Genomic DNA, 24642 nt, shown 5'->3' with positions numbered 1-24642 from the left:
GAGGAGACTGGAGCCAGTGGAAATGTCGTGTTTGAGGGCAATGTGTGGCGTAAATATTATGCAGAGAATTTGTAGTTTGGAGATTATGAGAAGGTGTGGAGTTAATGAAAGTATTATCTTGTGGGTGAGGACTGGTTGTTCAGGTGGTTTAGTCATTTAGAGAGGATGAAGCAAAATAGGATTACTTGGAGGGTATATATATCTGTAGTGGAGGGAAGGCAGGGAATGGGTTTTCCTAGGAATGGATAGAGGGAGTAAATTAGGTTTTGTGTTCAAGAAGCTTGGACATACAGTAGGCTTGTGTAGGTGTGTTAGATAGGAATGAATGGAGGCAAATGATTATAGGACTTGAAGAGCTGTTGGAGTGTAAGCAAGGTAATATATTGTGAAGGGATTCAGGGAAACCGGTTAGCCGGACTTGAGTTCTAGAGGTGGGAAGTACAGTGCCTGTTCTCTAACAGAAGGGTATAGAGTATTTGTTGTTTAAAGGTAAATCTAAACTGCCGTATCTGTGCGCCTCTGCCAAACAGTGATAGCGTGAATGATGGAGAAAGCATTCTTTTTCGTGTGACCCTATCCTCGGTGGGAGACGGCAAGGATGTTAAAAATTCTCAAAAATGTGATGCAGTGGGGTCTGTTTCTGTTGTAGTCATTAGGTTGTTTTTAAAGATCTTTAATGAAAGAATGAGACACGTTTAAGATTTACTTATTCGCCTTGCTCTGTCCAGGAAAGATCACCAATCTTATGATAGAAAGACGAACGCTCAAGTACTGACAGCGGAACAGGTGAATCCTTGAGACCCTGTGGGTGGCAAGGAACTTCTTGGGATGTATCTGTAGTACTCAGATGAGTGTTCACAACACTTCAGAGAGAGCAAAGACCAGTACCGGATGTCTAGGAATGTCTTGAAATATAATGGAAATATCTGGTAAAAATTAATTTGACCATCTTAAAGTGAGCTGAAAACAGTACCATGTAATTGGGAATTTCACGAAACTCTTTGATAACAGCTGTTATAATGTCTTTCAAACTTTTATCATTGTCAACTGTCTAAATGGTACAGAATTAACAGAAGGTGAGTTTAACCTCCTTCAACAACAAGAGATTATCTCTTTTTGAAATTTAGCACATACATTGCAAAACAGTGAACTAATCAGGGCAGTATTAAAAAAGTTAGGAAGATTTAGGAACAATCTAATAGCCCACCACTAATACTACCACACCAGCAGACTACCATAATATCCAGACCTGCCTACCACACCCACAGCCAGCACCAACCCCTCCCAACCCCCAGAGTACAATTCTAGAAAGGAAGCTGAAGGTGTGGTACACCAACGAAGATGAATTACAAACAAGAGAGAAGTGTGGCAGGAAAAAATCACTGAGACATCCCCGAACATCATAGCAATCATAGGGACAAAGCTCACAGAAGTGACAACAGATGCAGTCTTCCCATCTGGATATCGGATCTTGAGGAAAGACATAGGGGCACAGAGGGGAAGAAGGAGTTGCACTGGGGACCCAAATGTGATGATAACAGTGATGTACAATCCACCACCGAGCAGGAGGCGACCAAGAATACGATGAGAGCAACCGAGTGATGGTGGACTCACTAACCGAGGTTGTCAGAAGAGCCCACATGAAAAGAGTAAAGTTACTCATTATGGGGGATTTCAACCATAAGGAGATTGACTGGGAGAATCTGGAGCCACATGGGGACCAGAGATGTGGACAACCAAGATGCTCGAGTTGGTACTAGAAAACTTCATATATCAACATGTTAGGGACACAAGCAGAGAGAGAGGAGACGATGAACCAGCAAAGCTGGACCTCGTACTGTCAGTGAACAGTTCAGATATAGGGGATATCACACAGAAAAGGCCCCTAGGTGCTAGAAATCATGTGGTCTTGATATAGAGTTAACAATGGAGAGTGAAGCAGTACAAGTAGGACGGAAGGGGAGAAACCGAATTTCCAATAAGAGGACGACACAAGAATGAGGCAATTCCTATATGAGGTGAAGTAGGTCAGTGAGCTAGAGGGGGAAGACATTAAACGAAATGATGGAACACGTGACCACAAAGTGCAAAGAGGTAGTGGAGAAGTTCGTACCAAGGGATAACAGAAACAATGGGAAGGCTATAGTGAGCCCATGGTTTAACAGGTGTGTAGAGGCAAAAGCCTAGTGTCTTAGTGTATGGAATAAGGCATAGAAGGCAAAGGACCCAGGAAAATAGGGAGATGAGCCGAAGAGCCATAAATGAATATGCTTGGATGAGGAGAGAAGCCCAGCATTAATATGAGAATGACATAGCATCAAAAGCCAAATCTGACTCAAAGTTGTTATAAAGCCACATCAGGAGGAAAACAACAGACAAAGATCAGGTAATCAGGTTGAGGAAGGAAGGAGGGGAGCTCAGAGGGAACGACCAGGAAGTATGTGAGGCGCTCAGCTCGCGACTCGGGGAGTTATTCACAGTGGAGACAGAGAGGCTTCCAGCAAACCGAGGTGGCAAGGTTCACCTGCAAGTGATAGATACACTGCATACAACCGAGGAGAAGAAAGTGCTAGGGGAACTTGATGCCTGGAAGGTGGTGGGCCAGATAATATCTTTCCTTGGGTCCTGAGAGAAGGAGGAGTTCAATAAATCTATCGAAACAGGGCAACTACCTGAGGTGTGGAAAACAGCAAATGTAGTTCAATTTTTTAAGAAGACAGACAGGGAGAAGATTATCAGAAAAGTGGTAGAACACATAGAAAAGATTGGGCTCATACGTGACAATCAGCACGGCTTCAGGGATGGGAATTCCTGTGTCACAAATCTACTTGAGTTCTACTACAGGGTAACAGAAGTAAGACAGGAGAGAAAGAGAGAGGAATGGGTAGATTGTATCTTCTTGGACTGTAAGAAGGCTTTTGACACAGTACCATTCACGAGACTGTTTCAAAAATTAGAGCAGCAGGAAGGAATAGTAAGGAAAGTACTGTAGCGGATTATGCAATACCTGACAGGAAGGAAACCACGAGTGCTGGTATGTGATGAAGTGTCAGAGTGGCCGTGTGTTGAGTGGCGTTCCACAAGGGTCAGTCTTAGGTCCGGTACTGTTTCTTGTTTATGTGATTGATATGATGGAAGGAACAGATTCAGAGGTGTCCCTGTTCGCTGATGATTTGAAACTAATGAGGAGAATACAAGCGGACGAGGATCACATAAGATTGCAAGGGAATTTGGACAAACTCAATAGTTATTAAATGTTGTAAATTGTGCACAGATTGATAAACATAATTCCCCGTTTGCTCATTATGCAATGTGTCCTCGTGAGGATTTGGTGGCGTTAGACCAGTGTTCTCTACACCTGTCCTGCACATTTCGCCCTTCTGATATCCTGCCTATCTGTGTCGAAAATAGGGTATACTAGGGTATTTAATAATTAACATTCCATAGGTAAGTGAAGGTATACCCGAGTTATCGTTAATTTTTTCTGTTTCCTTTTTCAGAGTAAACTATAATATTTTTATTTCTACAGGTATCTGTACAAGGTATACTGACCTAACTGACATCAACGACATATATAGAAAGTGCCTTGTTATGCATAGTATTTCGGGAAAATTAGGTCAAATTTGTCCCAGGATGCGACCTACACCAGTCGACTAACACCCAGGTACCCATTTACTAATGGGAGAAAATAGTCAACCGGTTTAAGAAAACGCGCCCAATGTTTCAACCCTCATCGGGAATCGAACCCGGACCCTCACCAAGGCAGCTGGCTGCCGTGGGCCAAAACGTCTAGCGTTAGATGGAATATATTTTTTTTATTTTTTTATTATCACACCGGCCGATTCCCACCAAGGCAGGGTGGCCCGAAAAAGAAAAACTTTCACCATCATTCACTCCATCACTGTCTTGCCAGAAGGGTGCTTTACACTACAGTTTTTAAACTGCAACATTAACACCCCTCCTTCAGAGTGCAGGCACTGTACTTCCCATCTCCAGGACTCAAGTCCGGCCTGCCGGTTTCCCTGAATCCCTTCATAAATGTTACTTTGCTTACACTCCAACAGCACGTCAAGTATTAAAAACCATTTGTCTCCATTCACTCCTATCAAACACGCTCACGCATGCCTGCTGGAAGTCCAAGCCCCTCGCACACAAAACCTCCTTTACCCCCTCCCTCCAACCCTTCCTAGGCCGACCCCTACCCCGCCTTCCTTCCACTACAGACTGATACACTCTTGAAGTCATTCTGTTTCGCTCCATTCTCTCTACATGTCCGAACCACCTCAACAACCCTTCCTCAGCCCTCTGGACAACAGTTTTGGTAATCCCGCACCTCCTCCTAACTTCCAAACTACGAATTCTCTGCATTATATTCACACCACACATTGCCCTCAGACATGACATCTCCACTGCCTCCAGCCTTCTCCTCGCTGCAACATTCATCACCCACGCTTCACACCCATATAAGAGCGTTGGTAAAACTATACTCTCATACATTCCCCTCTTTGCCTCCAAGGACAAAGTTCTTTGTCTCCACAGACTCCTAAGTGCACCACTCACTCTTTTTCCCTCATCAATTCTATGATTCACCTCATCTTTCATAGACCCATCCGCTGACACGTCCACTCCCAAATATCTGAATACGTTCACCTCCTCCATACTCTCTCCCTCCAATCTGATATTCAATCTTTCATCACCTAATCTTTTTGTTATCCTCATAACCTTACTCTTTCCTGTATTCACCTTTAATTTTCTTCTTTTGCACACCCTACCAAATTCATCCACCAATCTCTGCAACTTCTCTTCAGAATCTCCCAAGAGCACAGTGTCATCGGCAAAGAGCAGCTGTGACAACTCCCACTTTGTGTGTGATTCTTTATCTTTTAACTCCACGCCTCTTGCCAAGACCCTCGCATTTACTTCTCTTACAACCCCATCTATAAATATATTAAACAACCACGGTGACATCACACATCCTTGTCTAAGGCCTACTTTTACTGGGAAAAAATTTCCCTCTTTCCTACATACTCTAACTTGAGCCTCACTATCCTCGTAAAAACTCTTCACTGCTTTCAGTAACCTACCTCCTACACCATACACTTGCAACATCTGCCACATTGCCCCCCTATCCACCCTGTCATACGCCTTTTCCAAATCCATAAATGCCACAAAGACCTCTTTAGCCTTATCTAAATACTGTTCACTTATATGTTTCACTGTAAACACCTGGTCCACACACCCCCTACCTTTCCTAAAGCCTCCTTGTTCATCTGCTATCCTATTCTCCGTCTTACTCTTAATTCTTTCAATTATAACTCTACCATACACTTTACCAGGTACACTCAACAGACTTATCCCCCTATAATTTTTGCACTCTCTTTTATCCCCTTTGCCTTTATACAAAGGAACTATGCATGCTCTCTGCCAATCCCTAGGTACCTTACCCTCTTCCATACATTTATTAAATAATTGCACCAACCACTCCAAAACTATATCCCCACCTGCTTTTAACATTTCTATCTTTATCCCATCAATCCCGGCTGCCTTACCCCCTTTCATTTTACCTACTGCCTCACGAACTTCCCCCACACTCACAACTGGCTCTTCCTCACTCCTACAAGATGTTATTCCTCCTTGCCCTATACACGAAATCACAGCTTCCCTATCTTCATCAACATTTAACAATTCCTCAAAATATTCCTTCCATCTTCCCAATACCTCTACCTCTCCATTTAATAACTCTCCTCTCCTATTTTTAACTGACAAATCCATTTGTTCTCTAGGCTTTCTTAACTTGTTAATCTCACTCCAAAACTTTTTCTTATTTTCAACAAAATTTGTTGATAACATCTCACCCACTCTCTCATTTGCTCTCTTTTTACATTGCTTCACCACTCTCTTAACTTCTCTCTTTTTCTCCATATACTCTTCCCTCCTTGCATCACTTCTACTTTGTAAAAACTTCTCATATGCTAACTTTTTCTCCCTTACTACTCTCTTTACATCATCATTCCACCAATCGCTCCTCTTCCCTCCTGCACCCACTTTCCTGTAACCACAAACTTCTGCTGAACACTCTAACACTACATTTTTAAACCTACCCCATACCTCTTCGACCCCATTGCCTATGCTCTCATTAGCCCATCTATCCTCCAATAGCTGTTTATATCTTACCCTAACTGCCTCCTCTTTTAGTTTATAAACCTTCACCTCTCTCTTCCCTGATGCTTCTATTCTCCTTGTATCCCATCTACCTTTTACTCTCAGTGTAGCTACAACTAGAAAGTGATCTGATATATCTGTGGCCCCTCTATAAACATGTACATCCTGAAGTCTACTCAACAGTCTTTTATCTACCAATACATAATCCAACAAACTACTGTCATTTCGCCCTACATCATATCGTGTATACTTATTTATCCTCTTTTTCTTAAAATATGTATTACCTATAACTAAACCCCTTTCTATACAAAGTTCAATCAAAGGGCTCCCATTATCATTTACACCTGGCACCCCAAACTTACCTACCACACCCTCTCTAAAAGTTTCTCCTACTTTAGCATTCAAGTCCCCTACCACAATTACTCTCTCACTTGGTTCAAAGGCTCCTATACATTCACTTAACATCTCCCAAAATCTCTCTCTCTCCTCTGCATTCCTCTCTTCTCCAGGTGCATACACGCTTATTATGACCCACTTCTCGCATCCAACCTTTACTTTAATCCACATAATTCTTGAATTTACACATTCATATTCTCTTTTCTCCTTCCATAACTGATCATTTAACATTACTGCTACCCCTTCCTTTGCTCTAACTCTCTCAGATACTCCAGATTTAATCCCATTTATTTCCCCCCACTGAAACTCTCCTACCCCCTTCAGCTTTGTTTCGCTTAGGGCCAGGACATCCAACTTCTTTTCATTCATAACATCAGCAATCATCTGTTTCTTGTCATCCGCACTACATCCACGCACATTTAAGCAACCCAGTTTTATAAAGTTTTTCTTCTTCTCTTTTTTAGTAATTGTATACAGGAGAAGGGGTTACTAGCCCATTGCTCCCGGCATTTTAGTCGCCTCATACGACACGCATGGCTTACGGAGGAAAGATTCTTTTCCACTTCCCCATGGACAATAGAAGAAATAAAAAAGAACAAGAGCTATTTAGAAAAAGGAGAAAAACCTAGATGTATGTATATATATATATGCATGTGCGTGTCTGTGAAGTGTGACCAAAGTGTAAGTAGGAGTAGCAAGATATCCCTGTTATCTTAGCGTGTTTATGAGACAGAAAAAGAAACCAGCAATCCTACCATCATGCAAAACAGTTACAGGTTTTTGTTTCACAGTCATCTGGCAGGACGGTAGTACTTCCCTGGGTGGTTGCTGTCTACCAACCTACTACCTGAAGGAATATATATATATATATATATATATATATATATATATATATATATATATATATATATATATATATATATATATATCAGGTGATGTAAAGGTGCTCTCTGACTAGGGTGAAGTCAGATAATGAAGATATCAGAAAACATTGCTCGTCATCTTGGTTAAGGATTTCATAGCTGTTGCTTTGTGTTTCTTTTGTTGGCTTATGATTGTTATTTTATTTGTTAATGTAATGGATGCAGACTCTGGACATTTGCCGTCTCTCTCTCACTTACCTGGTACAGCATATGCTCGCTTCCTGTCTTTGCGGTGTGAATCTGTTTTCTGGCTTAGTATTCTACAACTTCCTGTGGCTTACACTCTACAAACTCATTTACATTCCAATAACTGGGTACCCAAATCTCAGGTTGCTTTAACTATTTTCACGCAATTTCACCTCCCGTATAGGATGCTATGTACCTTCATGATGGTTGTGTTCATTACGAGGCTCTGTTCTCTAATGAATTCATTAGTGGTTCACGACTGGAAGAATGTAACCCTATTGTCATCTGTCTGGACAAATACGGTGATGAAAGCTGCGATTTAAGTTAGTGTGGTTGATGGGGATGTGAATGAGGTAGAGGCTTTGTGGTTGAAAAGATGATGTGCTTAAGAAATTTGAAGGAAGGAAAAGCTTTTTATATGTTTGAATGTTGTGAAGAAAGAATTCATTGCTACATCTTCTGAGGAAACGAAGTATTTGTTCGGTCTTTATCATCGTACCAGAATATTTCAACATTCACAGTTTAAAGACTCAACTCAGTCAAATGGCTTCTTCTTAGAAGTAACGCAAAACGGCCATTTATGGATGTTATCCTTATGAGACAGTGATATCAACAATCATATAATCTACACATACCCCATGAAGAAGACATAATCAAATAATATATTCCACCATTACCTCAGAAAAAGTGAAGCGAGATCATAGGATTTTTTGTACACGCACTTTAGACTTACACAGAATCATTTTCTCCCTGACGTTGTCCCCCCCAAAATCATCAGAGCGTTCCAGAACAAAGCTCTTTCCATCTTTACCAACACCAGTGAGAAAATCAGTATTGAGTGCCGATTTATTCTACTCACCGGACAAACAGTTACTTTCCTCTCTTCTTTTCTCTTCACAGTAGACATAGGTATTGCAGTTCTCCCCTCGAAACCCATTAATTCACAACAATAACTCTCCCCTTAATAAACATAGACATATCTGTGGTTTATTGAATCACCTGTTGTATGTGAACGTATATATTTACATAGTTTAAATAGCAAGAGATTTGGGCAACTAATTACAAGATTAAAAATATACCGTCAGAGTAATCGACGGAATTCAATGTTTACATTGCTCACTGCAACACTAATTCACCTCGCATGAAGCATCAATTGTACCAGGACAATGACAAAGTGGGATAGTTTTATATTGAATCACTAACTGTTGGCATGACACATATCATCTTGCAGAAGAGTAAATAAATTTTAATCAAATCTATCGAGCAATTTTTGACAAATTCGAGAAGTAAAGATTAGCTGGACGAAGCCCAGACATCACCCAACATTACCAGACCTGACCATCGACTCGCTTTAATCTCACCAAATGGGATTATATTTCCTTCACTATATTTGCTGTAACTTACAAAGCCCATGACAAGGGAAATGCTGTAATAATAAAAAAAGATCTCTTTTCGGTATATGAGACCTTTTCTTGCAGTCGGCTCACAGTTATTCTCTAACTAGATGATAAAAATACAGCTGATAGTCAGTTATTGTGACTCAGATCCAGAGCTGTAGTCCCTGTTCATCTGACATTATATATGTACCCGAGAGTGTATCCACTGCTAGAGATAATCTCGTGGGAATTATCATTATATATGAGATATAACTTAACACTAAATATGTATCTGGGCTCAGAGAGTCTTGTTAATGCCCTCTACAGTCCACTATTTTCACATAGTTATATATTCTCAAAAGATGTTTCTAATATGCATAATCGAGAAGTAAAAAAAAAAAAATACAGTCAAATTCCAATTAAACAAACCCACGTAAAGCGGATATCAAACAAAACGAACAAAAAATATGGGCGGAAAAAGGTTTAACATATACGTTTAATGGGATATCCAATTAAAATATCCGTGAAGTGGACCAAATCCTCAATATCATTCGGCTGTCCAGTCCAGTCATACGCTCAATTAAATGAACCAGCTCTGCTTAATCGCAAGATTGTATGGTCCCGGCTTGATCCAGGACCTGTCCAGGTTCACTGTGGTGGGAGAGGCAAGCCTCTTAGTTCCATCCGGAAATTATGTTGTCAGAGACAAAATAACTGTTTATAAGAATTGCAGAGAGAGCAGGTGGAACAAGGAACAGCAGTCAGTCAGTCAGTCAGCTAGCCAATTAGCCAGGTAGTCAGTCAGCTTGTTAAAGAGTTGTAGATTTGATATTTACATTCTTGTTTTCGCAACTCTCGCGGGTCTGGTACATGTTTAGTCTCGTTCGCCCTGTCTAGTACAGGTACGGTAAGCCTGCCTTCCCCTTACTTCTACGTGCCATCCATCACTCCCTCCTACTCCCAACACACCTTCCACCATCACTCCATTTAAGACAGGCAAGCAGACAGACTTTCAATATTTCCATTAAGAGAGGGAGGGAGAGTGGGAGAAAGAGGGAGGGAGAGAGGGAAAAAGAGGGAGGGATGGCAAAGGAGAGCTAAGTTGAGAAAGAGTGAGAGAGAGAAGAGCAACGACTCCTTGCCTGGGTTTTCTTCTGCGTAAGTCCTGTCACATCAATACTGCGGACTAAGTGTGTTTTATTGGATATTTACGTTAGGTTAGGTAAGGTTCTCCTGACGCGGGGTCTTAGTCATATGATGGCCCGCCGTTGGGGCTTTTGGTCATCTGACTAGGGCCTTCCGCTGGCTTACCGTTCCACCCCTTTAAAAATTATGGTCATAGTGATAACCATTATGTATATATATATATATATATATATATATATATATATATATATATATATATATATATATATATATATATATATATATATATATATATATATTTATATATATATATGCAATAAGATCACAGTAAACAGGTGATTTCAGAATATGCAAAACAACCACTCTGAAAAAATAGAGAAATTCCAAGCGCTTTCGTGACTACTCACATTATCAAGGAACTATGAAAGTAAAGCATCCAAGGAAGCTATATAAGGGGTCTGGTCGGCACCTCACTATCAGATCCCACAACGGTTTAAACACGTGACGCGCGGCGAGCCAACTTGGAAAGGTCCTTGGCACAACTCACCCCACAAACTATTCTACCCAAGAAATAAGAAATTTTAAAGATTATTTGTCCAGTGTATTATTAAATTCTTCCCAAATTCTATTAATTATAAATGGATCTAATTTATATAACCCAAAGGAAATATTCATATTATTGTCAAAACTGCTTTTTATGAAACAAGATTCAATTATATTCCTGTCGACCATGGACTTGCTTGATACTACTTTCTCAACTTTTTGAAAATCAATTGGATGGTTAAAATCTCTTACATGAATAAATAGAGCATTGGAATCTTGTCCAGTTCTAATGCTATATTTATGTTGTTTTAATCTTAGTTCGAGATTTTTACCAGTTTGACCGTAATAAACTTTATCGCAAATTTTACAAGGAATCTTATAGACACATCCATCAGCATTTTGGGGGGAATTCTTTATCAAAAGTTTTTTTACTGTATCGAGATTTTTGAATACAACTTTAATATTAAAAGTCTTAAGAAGAGAAGGCATATCAACCAAGTTTTCATGGTAAGGGAGAACCAACATATTTTTATTTGAATAAGGCTGGTTGTCCCTTTTTGGGTTGTAAAAAGTATTTCTGGCAACTTTAAAAGATTTATCAATTACATTTCTTGGGTATTTTAAATCATTACCTATTTCATAGATGAGGAAATATCCAAAATTTATGAAATAGGTAATGATTTAAAATACCCAAGAAATGTAATTGATAAATCTTCTAAAGTTGCCAGAAATACTTTTTACAACCCAAAAAGGGACAACCAGCCTTATTCAAATAAAAATATGTTGGTTCTCCCTTACCATGAAAACTTGGTTGATATGCCTTCTCTTCTTAAGACTTTTAATATTAAAGTTGTATTCAAAAATCTCGATACAGTAAAAAAACTTTTGATAAAGAATTCCCCCCAAAATGCTGATGGATGTGTCTATAAGATTCCTTGTAAAATTTGCGATAAAGTTTATTACGGTCAAACTGGTAAAAATCTCGAACTAAGATTAAAACAACATAAATATAGCATTAGAACTGGACAAGATTCCAATGCTCTATTTATTCATGTAAGAGATTTTAAACATCCAATTGATTTTCAAAAAGTTGAGAAAGTAGTATCAAGCAAGTCCATGGTCGACAGGAATATAATTGAATCTTGTTTCATAAAAAGCAGTTTTGACAATAATATGAATATTTCCTTTGGGTTATATAAATTAGATCCATTTATAATTAATAGAATTTGGGAAGAATTTAATAATACACTGGACAAATAATCTTTAAAATTTCTTATTTCTTGGGTAGAATAGTTTGTGGGGTGAGTTGTGCCAAGGACCTTTCCAAGTTGGCTCGCCGCGCGTCACGTGTTTAAACCGTTGTGGGATCTGATAGTGAGGTGCCGACCAGACCCCTTATATAGCTTCCTTGGATGCTTTACTTTCATAGTTCCTTGATAATGTGAGTAGTCACGAAAGCGCTTGGAATTTCTCTATTTTTTCAGAGTGGTTGTTTTGCATATATATATATATATATATATATATATATTTATGAAGGGATTCAGGGAAACCGGCAGGCCGGACTTGAGTCCTGGAGATGGGAAGTACAGTGCCTGCACTCTGAAGGACGGGTGTTAATGTTGCAGTTTAAAAACTGTAGTGTAAAGCACCCTTCTGGCAAGACAGTGATGGAGTGAATGATGGTGAAAGTTTTTCTTTTTCGGGCCACCCTGCCTTGGTGGGAATCGGCCGGTGTGATAATAAAAAAAAAAAAAAATAAAAATATATTTTTATTTATATATATATATATATTTATATTTATACATAATATATGTATTTATATAATATATTTATATACATATATATACATTCATACATATATTTATTTATATATATATACATGTATATTTATAAATATTTATATATATATATATATATATATATATATATATATAGATATATATATATATATATATATATATAATATATATAATATATATATATATATATATGTCGTGCCGAATAGGCAGAACTTGCGATCTTGGCTTAAATAGCAACGTTCATCTTGCCATATAGGACAAGTGAAAATTTGTGTATGCAATAATTTCGCCAAAATCATTCTGAACCTAACGAAAAAAATATATTTCACAGTGTTTGCTTAGTATTAATTTATTTTAAACAAATCTAAAATATATTTGGTTGGGTTAGGCTAAAATAAATTGCGCTTGTTATAATAAGGTTAGGTAAGTTTTCTAAGTTCCTTTTGGTGCAAAATTATAAATTTGTGCATCAACATTAATGAAAAAATATATCTTTAAACGTATAAGATAAAATTTTAGAAAGAACTTAATTTTAAATGAGTTCTTGCTAACTGACCAGTTTTAAATATTCGGCACGACATATATATATATATATATATATATATATATATATATATATATATATATATATATATATATATATATAAATTTGTTATTGAACATTATGTTTGCTTAATTGAAATGTTCAATATAACGTATTTTAGCTAAACAGGACATAGCCTTTCCCTAGTAGTCCGTTTTATGGGACTTTTACTGATTGATAAAGTTTAAATTAGCAAGAAAAAAAGTCATTGGATTCTTTTTGTAGAAAATGGTATCAAATAATTAATGGAATTATAAAAAAATATTATGTATTCACTATACGTAAATCATGTTTGTAAGAGTTCTAAGTAATTCTTCAAATTACAGTGGAAAAGAAGTTTAATATAATGAATATTATATAGAACTGTAAGTCCAAGTATATAATGTAACAATTACTTTGCAAAGAAAATTTGTAGGTTTTTATCTGTAAAAATGTGAGTGGGCAGCTATGACTAAAGAAAATATTTGTACAATGTTTAATATAGAAATCAATTTAAATACAATGAATAATCTCTCTTAATAAAAAAAAACTGCATTGAAAGATTATTTAATAAAGGATGTACAGATTGTACATGTGATGCACATATGCTGTGCATCAGCTGTACAATTTGCAGCTAAAAACCATCGTTGTTATTGCCAGAGTCAACACCATGAATAGCTGACCTTTTTTTTTTTGCTCTCTTTCTCTAAAATAGAAATATTTTTTTGTTTAGATTTTAAATCATTTTTGAATAAGTATATCTGACTTTGGTCTTCTTAAAGAAAGAACGCATCATTATTAAATAATTAATAAATTATTGATAAATCATAATATGGCAGCATTCAGCTTAGATCTTGTGCAAATAAAAATAAATAAATTAGCTGGTGTTCTGCCTAAAATAAATCGACTTCATCTTCTCGTGTATAAAATAAAACATTAAATGTAAAAATTGAATCCATAATAGCTGCCCGAAGTAAACACAGAACACAGAACAGAGGACTCTCAGGTAACGAGGGGCGAGGGGCGAGGGGCGAGGGGCAAGTGGGGACAGGGCGGAGAATAAACGGTGAGAGGAATGTCTTGAGTCGTAGAGAGAAGAGTCAGGACTAGACCCAACTGCTAAGCCTGGAGAAACTCTGACGAAGACGATGTAGAAGGCAACAGGAACTCTGCAGGGGCTGACTACATCTTGCTTGATGGGAAAAAAACTGAGATATGCTGGTGACAGGTGGCTGCAGGCGACAAGGGAGGAGCATATCGATGATTGGTCAGTTATGGAATTAGGTTGTTACTTCGAGTTGTGACGTTATATAACAATACCTTCAAGCTTGTTGATATCAGATCCATTTACAAGACGTTTAAATCGTTGGATCGGGAGGATCATGAGACGTGTTAACAAGTGTTGATTGCAGGAATTCTGAGAGCGATCTTGTATGTGCTCTAGGAGAGAAGAAAGTGTAATTATACCAGCTCCAATGAAAGAAAGATCGATGGTAAACTTGACAGTCTTGTTGGTAAGGTGAGTTTGCAGTTCAGATAACAGCATATCTTGACCATAGTGAACTGTGGTGCAGAAGTGATTCCAATCCATGGAAGATAAGAATCTGCATCATCATCAGGAATGTTATCAAGTCGAGAGTCATAAGATGGTGTTGTTGGCGTGGGTTTAGCCCTCTTAGCAGGAGGTGATGAAGGTGGAGGTGAAGGCTTGATGTCGGCTTCAGTAGAAGAGGAGGAAGATGTTGATAGTGGCAAGGTCTCTGATTGGTGGGTTTCCATGGGGAGTGATGGTGGTAGAGGCTTCTCATTGGTTGCTGTTGGAGTGACGTCACTAGTTGGTAGAGAAGGAGGAGTTACTGAAGAAGTAGAAGCAGAGGTGGCGACTAAGTCTTTCGTGAATTTGAGAATATCTGCCGAAGGTGGAGAGGTTGGAAATACAAACGATGGCGTGTTGTTCAAGGCAAATAACTCGTTGATGGTGGTGTTGAAGGAGCCAGGTACTGCCATGTTCTGCATATGAGCATATAGAAGACAGTAGTGGATCTTTGTTAGGTCACATGCTGGAGGAGTGACGTTGGTGGTGGAGGCGGGTTGAGTGGAAGCTTGAAGGAGTTTTGTAGTATCTGCGGCATAGGTTGGTGACTTGGAAGATGATTTTTTCTGTGCTGCATCTTGAGTTTTCTTTATAATGTCCTTTCGAGTAGGACATTGCTTTTCGAATAGGACGTTGCTTTTGCAGTTTAAACAGGTTGGTGGAGATGGAGTAGAGGCAGTACAGGAACTAAAAGTGTGGCCTTCACTACCACATATGGTGCAGAAATTCTTGTCTTTAACTGGACAGGCCTTGGTGTTGTGCAGATATGAATAACAGTTCCAGCAGAGTTGAATGTAATGAAATCTTTCAGCTTCGATGTAAGTGGGGCTGATGAAATAACAGTACACATCAGTGAAGGTGACTTTGAGCATGGACGAAGCATTTGGGATTTTTGTGATGTTGTCAACAGTGGCCCATGTATTTTGAGTTTCAATAGATGACTTGAGTTCAGAAATTGGTAGCGAAGTGAGAATCTTGTCTAGTTTTTTCAGGAATACTGATCTCCTTGCCTTGAGAGCAGGAGAGGACAAAACAGTAAATCCTTGAGCAGGAAGAGTAGTGGTGGCTTCAGTAGTCAGTAGCTTCTCAGCTTCAGCATCATTGTGACACACGATAATAAAGGCTTCCTTGAGTGTCAGAATAGCGTTGAACTTCACTTGCAACCCACCCTGAACGGCGGTTGCAAGAGCAAGCTTCGTTGAATCATCACCAGTACCACTGTTGGGCTTGATCTTGACACGACTTGCATAGCTCATCGTGGTGCAAGTCAAGGATGAAGACGATGGTATAAGTTCCCCTACCCAACGGGGATCGTAGGGAAACTGAATAAGTAGGAGAGCTGCTATGACCTGCCAAGGCGAGAGTCAAGGCAGAATGCCCGAAGTGCAACAACAACAAGAAGGACTCGCAGGTAAGAACTCCTAGGGGGCGAGGGGGAAGTTGGGACAGGACGAAGAACAGACGGTGAGAGGAATGTCTTGAGTCGAAGAGAGAAGAGTCGGGACTAGACCCAACCGCTAAGCCTTGGAAGCACATGGAAACAGCAACACATAAAGCAGGAGAACACTCACACATCTGGCTGGCTGTATCTTGTGGTCTTGATGTTGACTGGCTGCTGGCAGAAGCTAGCCAGTCAACAGAAGCTTCTTGATTAGCGAGGAATTGTTAAAGTGAAAGTCAGTTGTTACGTCACATCTTCAGTGGTGGAGGTTGTAATAATGTTGGTAGAATTACCGACAATATGTTAAGTAAAAGGACACAAGTGCAAATAATGTGACATTTTTATTGTGGCAACGTTTCGCTCTCCAGGAGCTGTGTAACGGCTTGACAAAGCTCCTGGAGTGCGAAACGTTGCCACAACAGAAATATCACATTAGTTGCACTTGTGTCCTTTTACTTTGCATACAGTGGTGGAGACATTTTTAATGTTGTGCAGTTGTTGGGAGGAAACGATGAGTAGTCTTGTGAACTTGGGTTTTAAGGGCTGGGTCGGTTTGTATCAGGTCCAAGGTCTCGATGAGTGATGAGAAGGAGCAATGGGTTCCTTTACGATTAGTAAACTTGACTGTCCTGTCAATTACATTCTCGTACAAGGTGTGGATGTCGACATTCATGGTGGGCTCTCGGGAGGGAGTTGTATAAAAAGTTATGTCTTTCCAGCTGAGGCAGCAATCTTGGTGGCGGTCGTCCGTAGCTATGCTATGCGTCTAGTGATGGCTGGTGAAGTTTTAGTTTTCTTCTTTGGTGGTTGCAGCAATGAAGGTGCAGACAATGTTGGTGTCTCAGCTGTAGAGTGTAGAGAAGACTGTGGTGGAATCGCGGCTTCTGATTGGTCCATTGGTGTAGTGGTGAGTGGAGGCAAGGGTGAATGTTGATTGGAGGATGCAGAAGAGCAGGCGTCGTCGTTTTCAAGTATCAATTCCTGCAAGTCATCTGGCGCTTCGAAACTGACGATCTTCGGGATTATCTTCAAAATATCAGCTGAGGGTGGACTGGCAGGGAAGGTGAATGATGGCATGTTGTTGAGTGCAAGAAGTTCATTAATAGTCGTGTTGAAAGAGCCAGGTTTCGCTGCATTTTGCATGTGAGCAAACCTTATGCAGTAATAGATTTTAGTAGAGATATCGCCTGGTAGAGGAGAGGTAGTGAGAGTTGTCAGTGACGACTGTTGAGTGGCTTGTAAAAAATTGGAGGTTCTTGACTGAATCTTTGCAATTGCAGCGTAAGTAGGGGAGTTTCCAGATGACTTCTTATTGTCTTCATTTAGTTTCTTAGAAAGAATATCCTTGCGAACTGGACATTTGGCTGCAGGTGGGAGCAGAAGTTGATGTAGGTGGGAGCAGCAGCAGAAATGCAGGAACGAAAAGTCATGACCTTCAGACCCACAGGTGGAACATATCTTCTTATTCTTCACATGGCAGTTGGCAGTTGAATGATTGTAGGAGCAGCATGTCCAACAAGGTGTTATGTATTTGGTGCGTTCAGGTTCAATTTGTCGAGGGTTGATAAAGTAGTAAGAGATGGCCAGGCCATCAGACAGTGCTCTGGTCGCCATGGTGACGTCCAGAAACGTGACCCTGAGCATCGAGGAAGCGTTGGGGATCTTCACAACGGAGTCAGTCTTGGCCCAGGTGTTGAGGTCTTCAAGTGATGACTTAATTTCCTCAAGAGACATGTTCGTGATTAGCCTATCAAGGTGTTTCATGACCACAGACCGGTTAGCGAGCATGTAAGGTGACGTGCAGATGGTAAAGCCTCGGTCTTCATTGCCGTAGGTGTAAGTACTTTGTCAATTCTATTTGATTCGCCGGTAATCCCGGCCCGGGTCTCTTCCAACTTTGTCAGCTTCAGCATCATCAAGAAAGGTGACGATGAAAGCTTCTTTCAGAGAAGTAATCTTCGAGTGAGGCTGCAAGCTCAAGCTTCGTGGTATCATTAATGACAGTAGTCTTGGGTTTAATTCTCACACGATGAGACATCGTGGAGATGGTAGAGGTTCCCCTCCCCAACGGGGATCATAGGGAGACTATATAGTAGGAGAGCTGCTATGCCCAAAATGGATTCTATTCTATTCTATTTGATTCGCCGATATGGTATCCCGGCCCGGGTCTCTTCCAGTTTGGTGACCCGGCATTGGCTCCCAGGGTAGGGAAGTGTCGTTTATCTTTTCTTGCACATGCGTGGCAGTTCTTCAGCGGGAAGGGGGGGTACCTCACCGGCTCTATGGCCAGATGACGTATCAAACGTTAGTATGCACTAACGGCGGCTGGTGTGCGGTGCAATGGAGGCCCAAAGCAGGCCCTCACAGCGACTTCAGCGGGGGGAGGGGGGGGAGGTGACGTGCAATGACTGGAAGTAAGGTTTCCAAGTCCCTGACAGCTAAGTACACAAGATGTGCTGCCTCATCCTCTCGGGCCTGCCCCACTGGGGTCATTGGGAAGTGTCTACGGCAAAGGGGCATCGTAGCCGGGCAGTCTAACAGGTAGTGCACCAAGGGCTTCGGAACCATTCGGTCACAATGGGCACAGAGCTCCTCTCTTGCCCGTTCGACAATCCGCGCAGTGGTGGGATACCCTAAGCGTAGGCGGTGGATATGCACCCTCAGTTCTCTGGACTGTGTCCGAATACTTGGAGGGGGCGCCCTGTGGGTCGCCCTGACATACCAGTGGAGGCTCCGTGAATCCCCAGGGTCAGGGAGTGGGCGCCTGGCGGCACCGGCAGCCCACAGCGCAATCTGGCTGAGGCTGATGGAGATTGCAGCACGTGGCTGTGCCTCGAGGGTTGCAGTCCTAGCAGCCTCATCTGCAGCATCATTACCAGGGATACCCACATGGCTCGGGATCCAGTTGATGGTGGCCCTGCTACCCTGGGCCATGAGTGTCTGCAGGTCACCCCGGATGGATGTGATTAAGTGTATGTTGTCCTTTGGCTCTCTGTGCATAATTATTTGGATCGCTGCCTTGGAATCAACGTGGATGACGGGGGGATGCTGATGGTCTGCAATTGCATGCTGCAGAGCTTGTTGGATGGCAAAGAATTCAGCCTGGAGGATGAATTAATGGTCTGGGAGGCGTCAACCTGCTGTCAGATTGCTGTGGAACATCCCAGCAGCTGTGCGGCCTACCACTGGATCTCTGGAGCCATCGGTGTAATATGGCACCCCAAAATGGATTTTTTTTTTCTTATTCGCCGGTACTTTTTATTATTATTTACTTAAATCTTGAAGTAAATCTAGATCTGCAAATACACTATTATTATGGGACGTTGATGAGTAAAGACAGAATATCGATTCTAGCAGAAGCAAAATCCAAAGTATTTTTTAACAAATTTTTTATATGAAAAACAAGCAAGATGAGGATTAAATGGTTAACAAATTAGTATTGTGTCAGTACAACTCCAAATTGGAATTCCTTCCTTGTGAGTGATTGTGGTTTTGTACATAATACCAGCAGAGGAATTATATCTATATGTTTATATTTATCTTCTACTATTTTTTTTAAGTTACGAAACATTCGATTAAGTTTACTTTTTAAAATTAATGATTTTTTGTCAAATGGCTCAACACTTATCTTAAAATAATTTTGGCCACCAGTTTCTATATATAATCAATTTAATAAAGAATTGCTACGTGAATTCTTCTATCTGGTGTTGTTATATAAATATTCAGAGAAAGGTAGGTAAATGGCAGCCTTAATGTAGAACGTTACTAACACTGTGTCGTATTTATCAGAGTTGGAGGTGAAGGGAGAATGTAGCGAGCTCATGACCGGCCACAAGAATGAACTCATCGACAGTCATGAACTGAACGAGACTGATCCATTCCTGGTAAGTTGTCATCTTATGACAAGCGAAAAGCTTTTAATAGTATTTACTATAATTCTCTCCTACTGAAGCTCAACCATTTTGGATTTCCTGAAACCTCCTCGCTCCTTTGCAATCTTATGCACAATTGCATAAGACTTATGCACGAATTCTTTGCACAGTTTATTCAGAAATATCTCTACCATTCACTTTAAGCCTTAAAATTTTAAGTAACTTAAATCCTCCTTTCCTTTATATTAACGAAATATGCATGCTCCCTGCCAGTTCCTATGTGCCTTCCCTCTGTCACACATGTATTGAACAACTCCACAAACCGCCCCAAAAACCATACCTTCATCAGCTTCTAATATTTCAGTCTGAATCCCATCTGTACCAGCTTATTAATCCACTTTCATTCTACCCACTGCCTCTTGCATTAGCCCTCGTTTCTCACTCCATCACAATGCTTTAAACCTTATTTTTACTCTCCATGCTTCTCCATTCTCTGTATAGCCTTCCTTCAATGTAAATACCTCTCATATGCCAAGTTTTCTTCATTAACATCCTCTTTCACTTATCTTTCAACTAATCGATTCTTTTCCCTCAAGTTGCCTGATGAGAATTCCATGCATGGCTTCAGGTTCCACCGTATCATAAGCTCCTCTCCACTCTAAGGCCAGCAACGCCCCTCTGCTCCCCCTCCCACTCATATCCCCTACAAATCCATCCAGAACCCCATGCCCGTTCAACACTGACCGGCCAGGTAATCCTTACCATCTCGGAGACACCACCCTGTATACCTCACACGTCATGCGATTACCCACACCTTTGCAAATATCTTATAATCCGCACACATCAGAGAAATGGCTCTATGGTCCCAAAGGGTCTGCTGTGTCCCCCCCTTCAATACCACCACCACTATTGCTTGCACCTCCCCCAACCTCCTCCCCCTCCTTCATCGCATTCAACAACCTCACCAAAAAAAAAAAAAATCATTATATCCCATTGCTGCACATTAAATTCACCCTGAAGGCCATCCAAACCTGGCGATTTACGTCTTCCCATCGCCGACAGCACCTTCCATATTTCATCTTCTTCAGTCGCACCCCCCAGTGCCTTTCTGTCGCTCGCACCAAGTTGACACTGTATACTCGCACACCCCCCCTAACCCTTATTTTACTAATACACTGTCCAACAAACTGCTATCATTACTCCTAGTACCGATCCACTTTATATTCAAACTTCAATTAGAAGCCCCCATTATCATTTTCCTTGGTATTAAAAGTTTACCTAATATGCTCTCTAAAACAGTTTCTTCCATTTTGTTTATGAATATCAGTGGAACATTAATAACTATTATGCTTTCCTAAGAAAGAATTTACAAAAAACCTTAAATGCCATTAAAAATTGTTTTGTTACATAAATTCAGTTTCGGAATGAAGTATAGCCTTTTTTGTCTCCACTGAAAATACTTCCATAAATCTTGTTCTTAACATAGTTCTTGGTGGTTTCTTTTCAACTCCCCGCCTTTCCTCAGGCTGATTACCTAGTCCTTGACTGTTGTTATCTTCCTGATGTGGCTGCACTTGGATCTTATTTGACTTTCGAGAATGTGTGTGTGTGTGTGTGTGTGTGTTTGCACATATCTGAGATTGGGTTGAGTGTCTGTATGGATTAGTGTTAAATAATCTTCGTGTGGCTATTTTTTCTCAGGGAACGTCAGAGTGCAGTACTGGAACGGCGTCCACACCAGCCAGCACGGGCGGAGGTGCTGTGTTTACTATCCCTGCCCACATACCTCCCCCGCCACAATATTGTTCTGCTTCGTGTAACGACCTGTCGCCCACCCAGCACGCACTACAGCACACTTCTGGCCCCCAGTACACTGTTTCATGCTCTTCGAGTAGTCAGCATACACTGCCGCGCTCCTCGGAAAGTCTGCACTCGCTGCACAATTCTCCAGTCATCCAGCACACATTTCGAAGATCATCTACATTACATCACTGTCTGCAGCGCTCTTCCTCGTTGGATTACGATGCAGGGCACACCGTGGGCTCTCAGCATTGTCTAGCCAGGGCATCGCCACCTCCTATTAAGCATCACGGAATTCCTGCTACATTCTCTTTTCAGCATCCTACCCACGCCCAGATTATCTACACAACGGGGACAGATGCCGCTCTGCAGCGGCCACCGGAAACTCCTCAGGTACACCAGCCGGCCGCTATACACTATGTGCAGCCTCATCCAGGTGTAGGGGGCGACACCCCACCCTCCATTGCCACCACATACATGAGCGCCCCCACTGCCACTCTGCATACGTCGCATCACGTGGGTCTAGGGACCATACAAAGCCAACTAGGGGAAGGAGCACATCTTCAGATGACTTTAGCGTTACAGGGGAGTACAGAGTACAGAGGAGAACCCTCTAATATAAACTCTAGTCCCAAGAACAGAAGCAGGCACGTCACCTGGACCGGTGGGACTGTTCACGGAGCGGAAAGTGCTGTGTAGCCACCTCATGGCTTGTGTGTAAGTGTCACTGCTGATGCTGCCCGGCACACGGCAGCTGTATCATTTCCTGTGTCCCGTGACGCAGACATCCAAGTGTTACATCGTATAATGATAAACACTAATTAACGAAACATCACAAGCATATTCTTATCAACAGTGTCATATTTTTCATATACTATATATATATATATATATATATATATATATATATATATATATATATATATATATATATATATATATATATATATATATGTATGTATGTATACATATATATATATATATATATATATATATATATATATATATATATATATATATATATATATATATATATATATATATATATATATTTAGTAGCACGGATATACAGCCAAGGAATCTTTTAAGACCGTGTATCACACCAAAATGTTTATGTGAAGAGATGGAAGGTAGATCCACCTTGCCATAATAGCGAGACAAGTTCTACCTAACCATCCTGGCTACGATACCTGACGAGAACTGCTGATGTAACTTCGTGAAGGAGGTCGAGTAACACATTATTTAAAAAATATAAATTATTATAACATATGTGCACTAACGCTGTTTGCTCATACTTATGACAATGACTTTACTATCAATTATAATAATAATAATAATAATAATAATAATAATAATAATAATAATAATAATAATAATAATAATAATAATAATAATAATAATAATAATAATAATAATAATAAATGTTAATAAAAATGCAATACCAGAAAAAACCCTCATATAAATAAAAACAAGAGTCTGAATCAAAGTTAGTCTTTTCAATGGATGATCTGAGAATCCAAGAATCAAAAATGTATAAATTGTTAAAGTTTATACGAAGGTAACTTGAAAACAACCCACTGTATCATATGGCTCGAAGGGGTTTTTTAGTGTGTGAATATTATGGAGACAGTAAAAAAAGAATAGGCATAGATTGGAAATATTGATTTTTTGGGAATCTGATATTGAGTTTCTATGAATAATTCGTTGATGTTGAAATATGAACTAATTCTAGATGAAGAACTTTTGTATGTTTTTAATAATTACCAGTGTTATCGAGTGAACTGAAAGATTTTTTCAAGCATACTGCAGGCACTAGCTCCTGGACCTGACTTTCATCATGTGGCCTTTGTATATATTATGTATCCTTTGTATACTTGTTAGTCAGCTGAAGATGGCTTTAGATGTAGGCCAAAATATAGAGTAATTTTCTCATATGTTACATGTTCTCCAAGTGTGATAGTTTTAAATATATAATATATAAATATATATAAATACATAGGCAAATAACTACATTGGCTGAGCCTCGAACCTTCGATCTTTAGCATGTCTCTGGGTAGCCTGTTAAGAACTTGAGACGCCTTAATCCACTTAGCCACCAATCTCAAATATAACAGGCGTCTAGCAGCACTAGACGTCGCTCCTGTTGCGACCTACGTGGTTGAGGCAACCAAAGGAATAATTTCATTCTATACTCGTTTCGAATATCAGTTGCACAAGCAGGGTACAAGGGTTCGAGGCTCGGCCAGTGCAGTTGTTATTTGTTTAAAAACCACTTGCTCATGGATGCATTATATATATATATATATATATATATATATATATATATATATATATATATATATATATATATATATATATATATATATATATATATATATACATATATATATATATATATATATATATATATATATATATATATATATATATATATATATATATATATATATACATATCTGTGTGTGTGTGTGTGTGTGTGTGTGTGTGTATGAGTGTGTACTCACCTAGTTGTGGTTGCAGGGGTCGATTCATAGCTCCTGGCCCCGCCTCTTCACTGGTCGCTACTGGGTCACTCTCCCTGAACCATGAGCTTTATCATACCTCTGCTTAAAGCTATGTATGCATCCTGCCTCCACTACATCGCTTCCCAAGCTATTCCACTTCCTGACTACTCTATGACTGAAGAAATACTTCCTAACATCCCTGTCATTCATCCGTGACTTCATCTTCCAACTGTGTCCCCTTGTTGCTGTGTCCCACCTCTGGAACATCCTGTCTTTGTCAACCTTGTCAATTCCTCTTAGTATTGTATATGTAGTTATCATGTCACCCCTATCTCTAC

General features: G+C 40.0%; 1 protein-coding gene across 1 annotated transcript in view; it reads left to right on the top strand.

Moving 5' to 3' along the window:
* LOC128700569 (nephrin-like) overlaps positions 1–22648 on the top strand; it is a 694403-nt gene extending 671755 nt beyond the window's left edge. Inside the window, exons 15-16 of the mRNA XM_053793851.2 lie at positions 19918–20012; positions 21702–22648. Of these exons, the coding sequence (XP_053649826.2) occupies positions 19918–20012; positions 21702–22499 (893 nt within the window). The 3' untranslated portion in view covers positions 22500–22648. The remainder of the gene's footprint in view (positions 1–19917; positions 20013–21701) is intronic.
* The last annotated feature ends 1994 nt before the right edge of the window (positions 22649–24642 follow it).

The sequence above is a fragment of the Cherax quadricarinatus genome, chromosome 65 (assembly GCF_038502225.1).
Source record: "Cherax quadricarinatus isolate ZL_2023a chromosome 65, ASM3850222v1, whole genome shotgun sequence".
In the NCBI taxonomy this organism is placed as follows: domain Eukaryota; kingdom Metazoa; phylum Arthropoda; class Malacostraca; order Decapoda; family Parastacidae; genus Cherax; species Cherax quadricarinatus.
The sequence above is the reverse complement of the archived record's forward strand: the minus strand, read 5'-3'. Positions and strand labels throughout refer to the sequence as shown.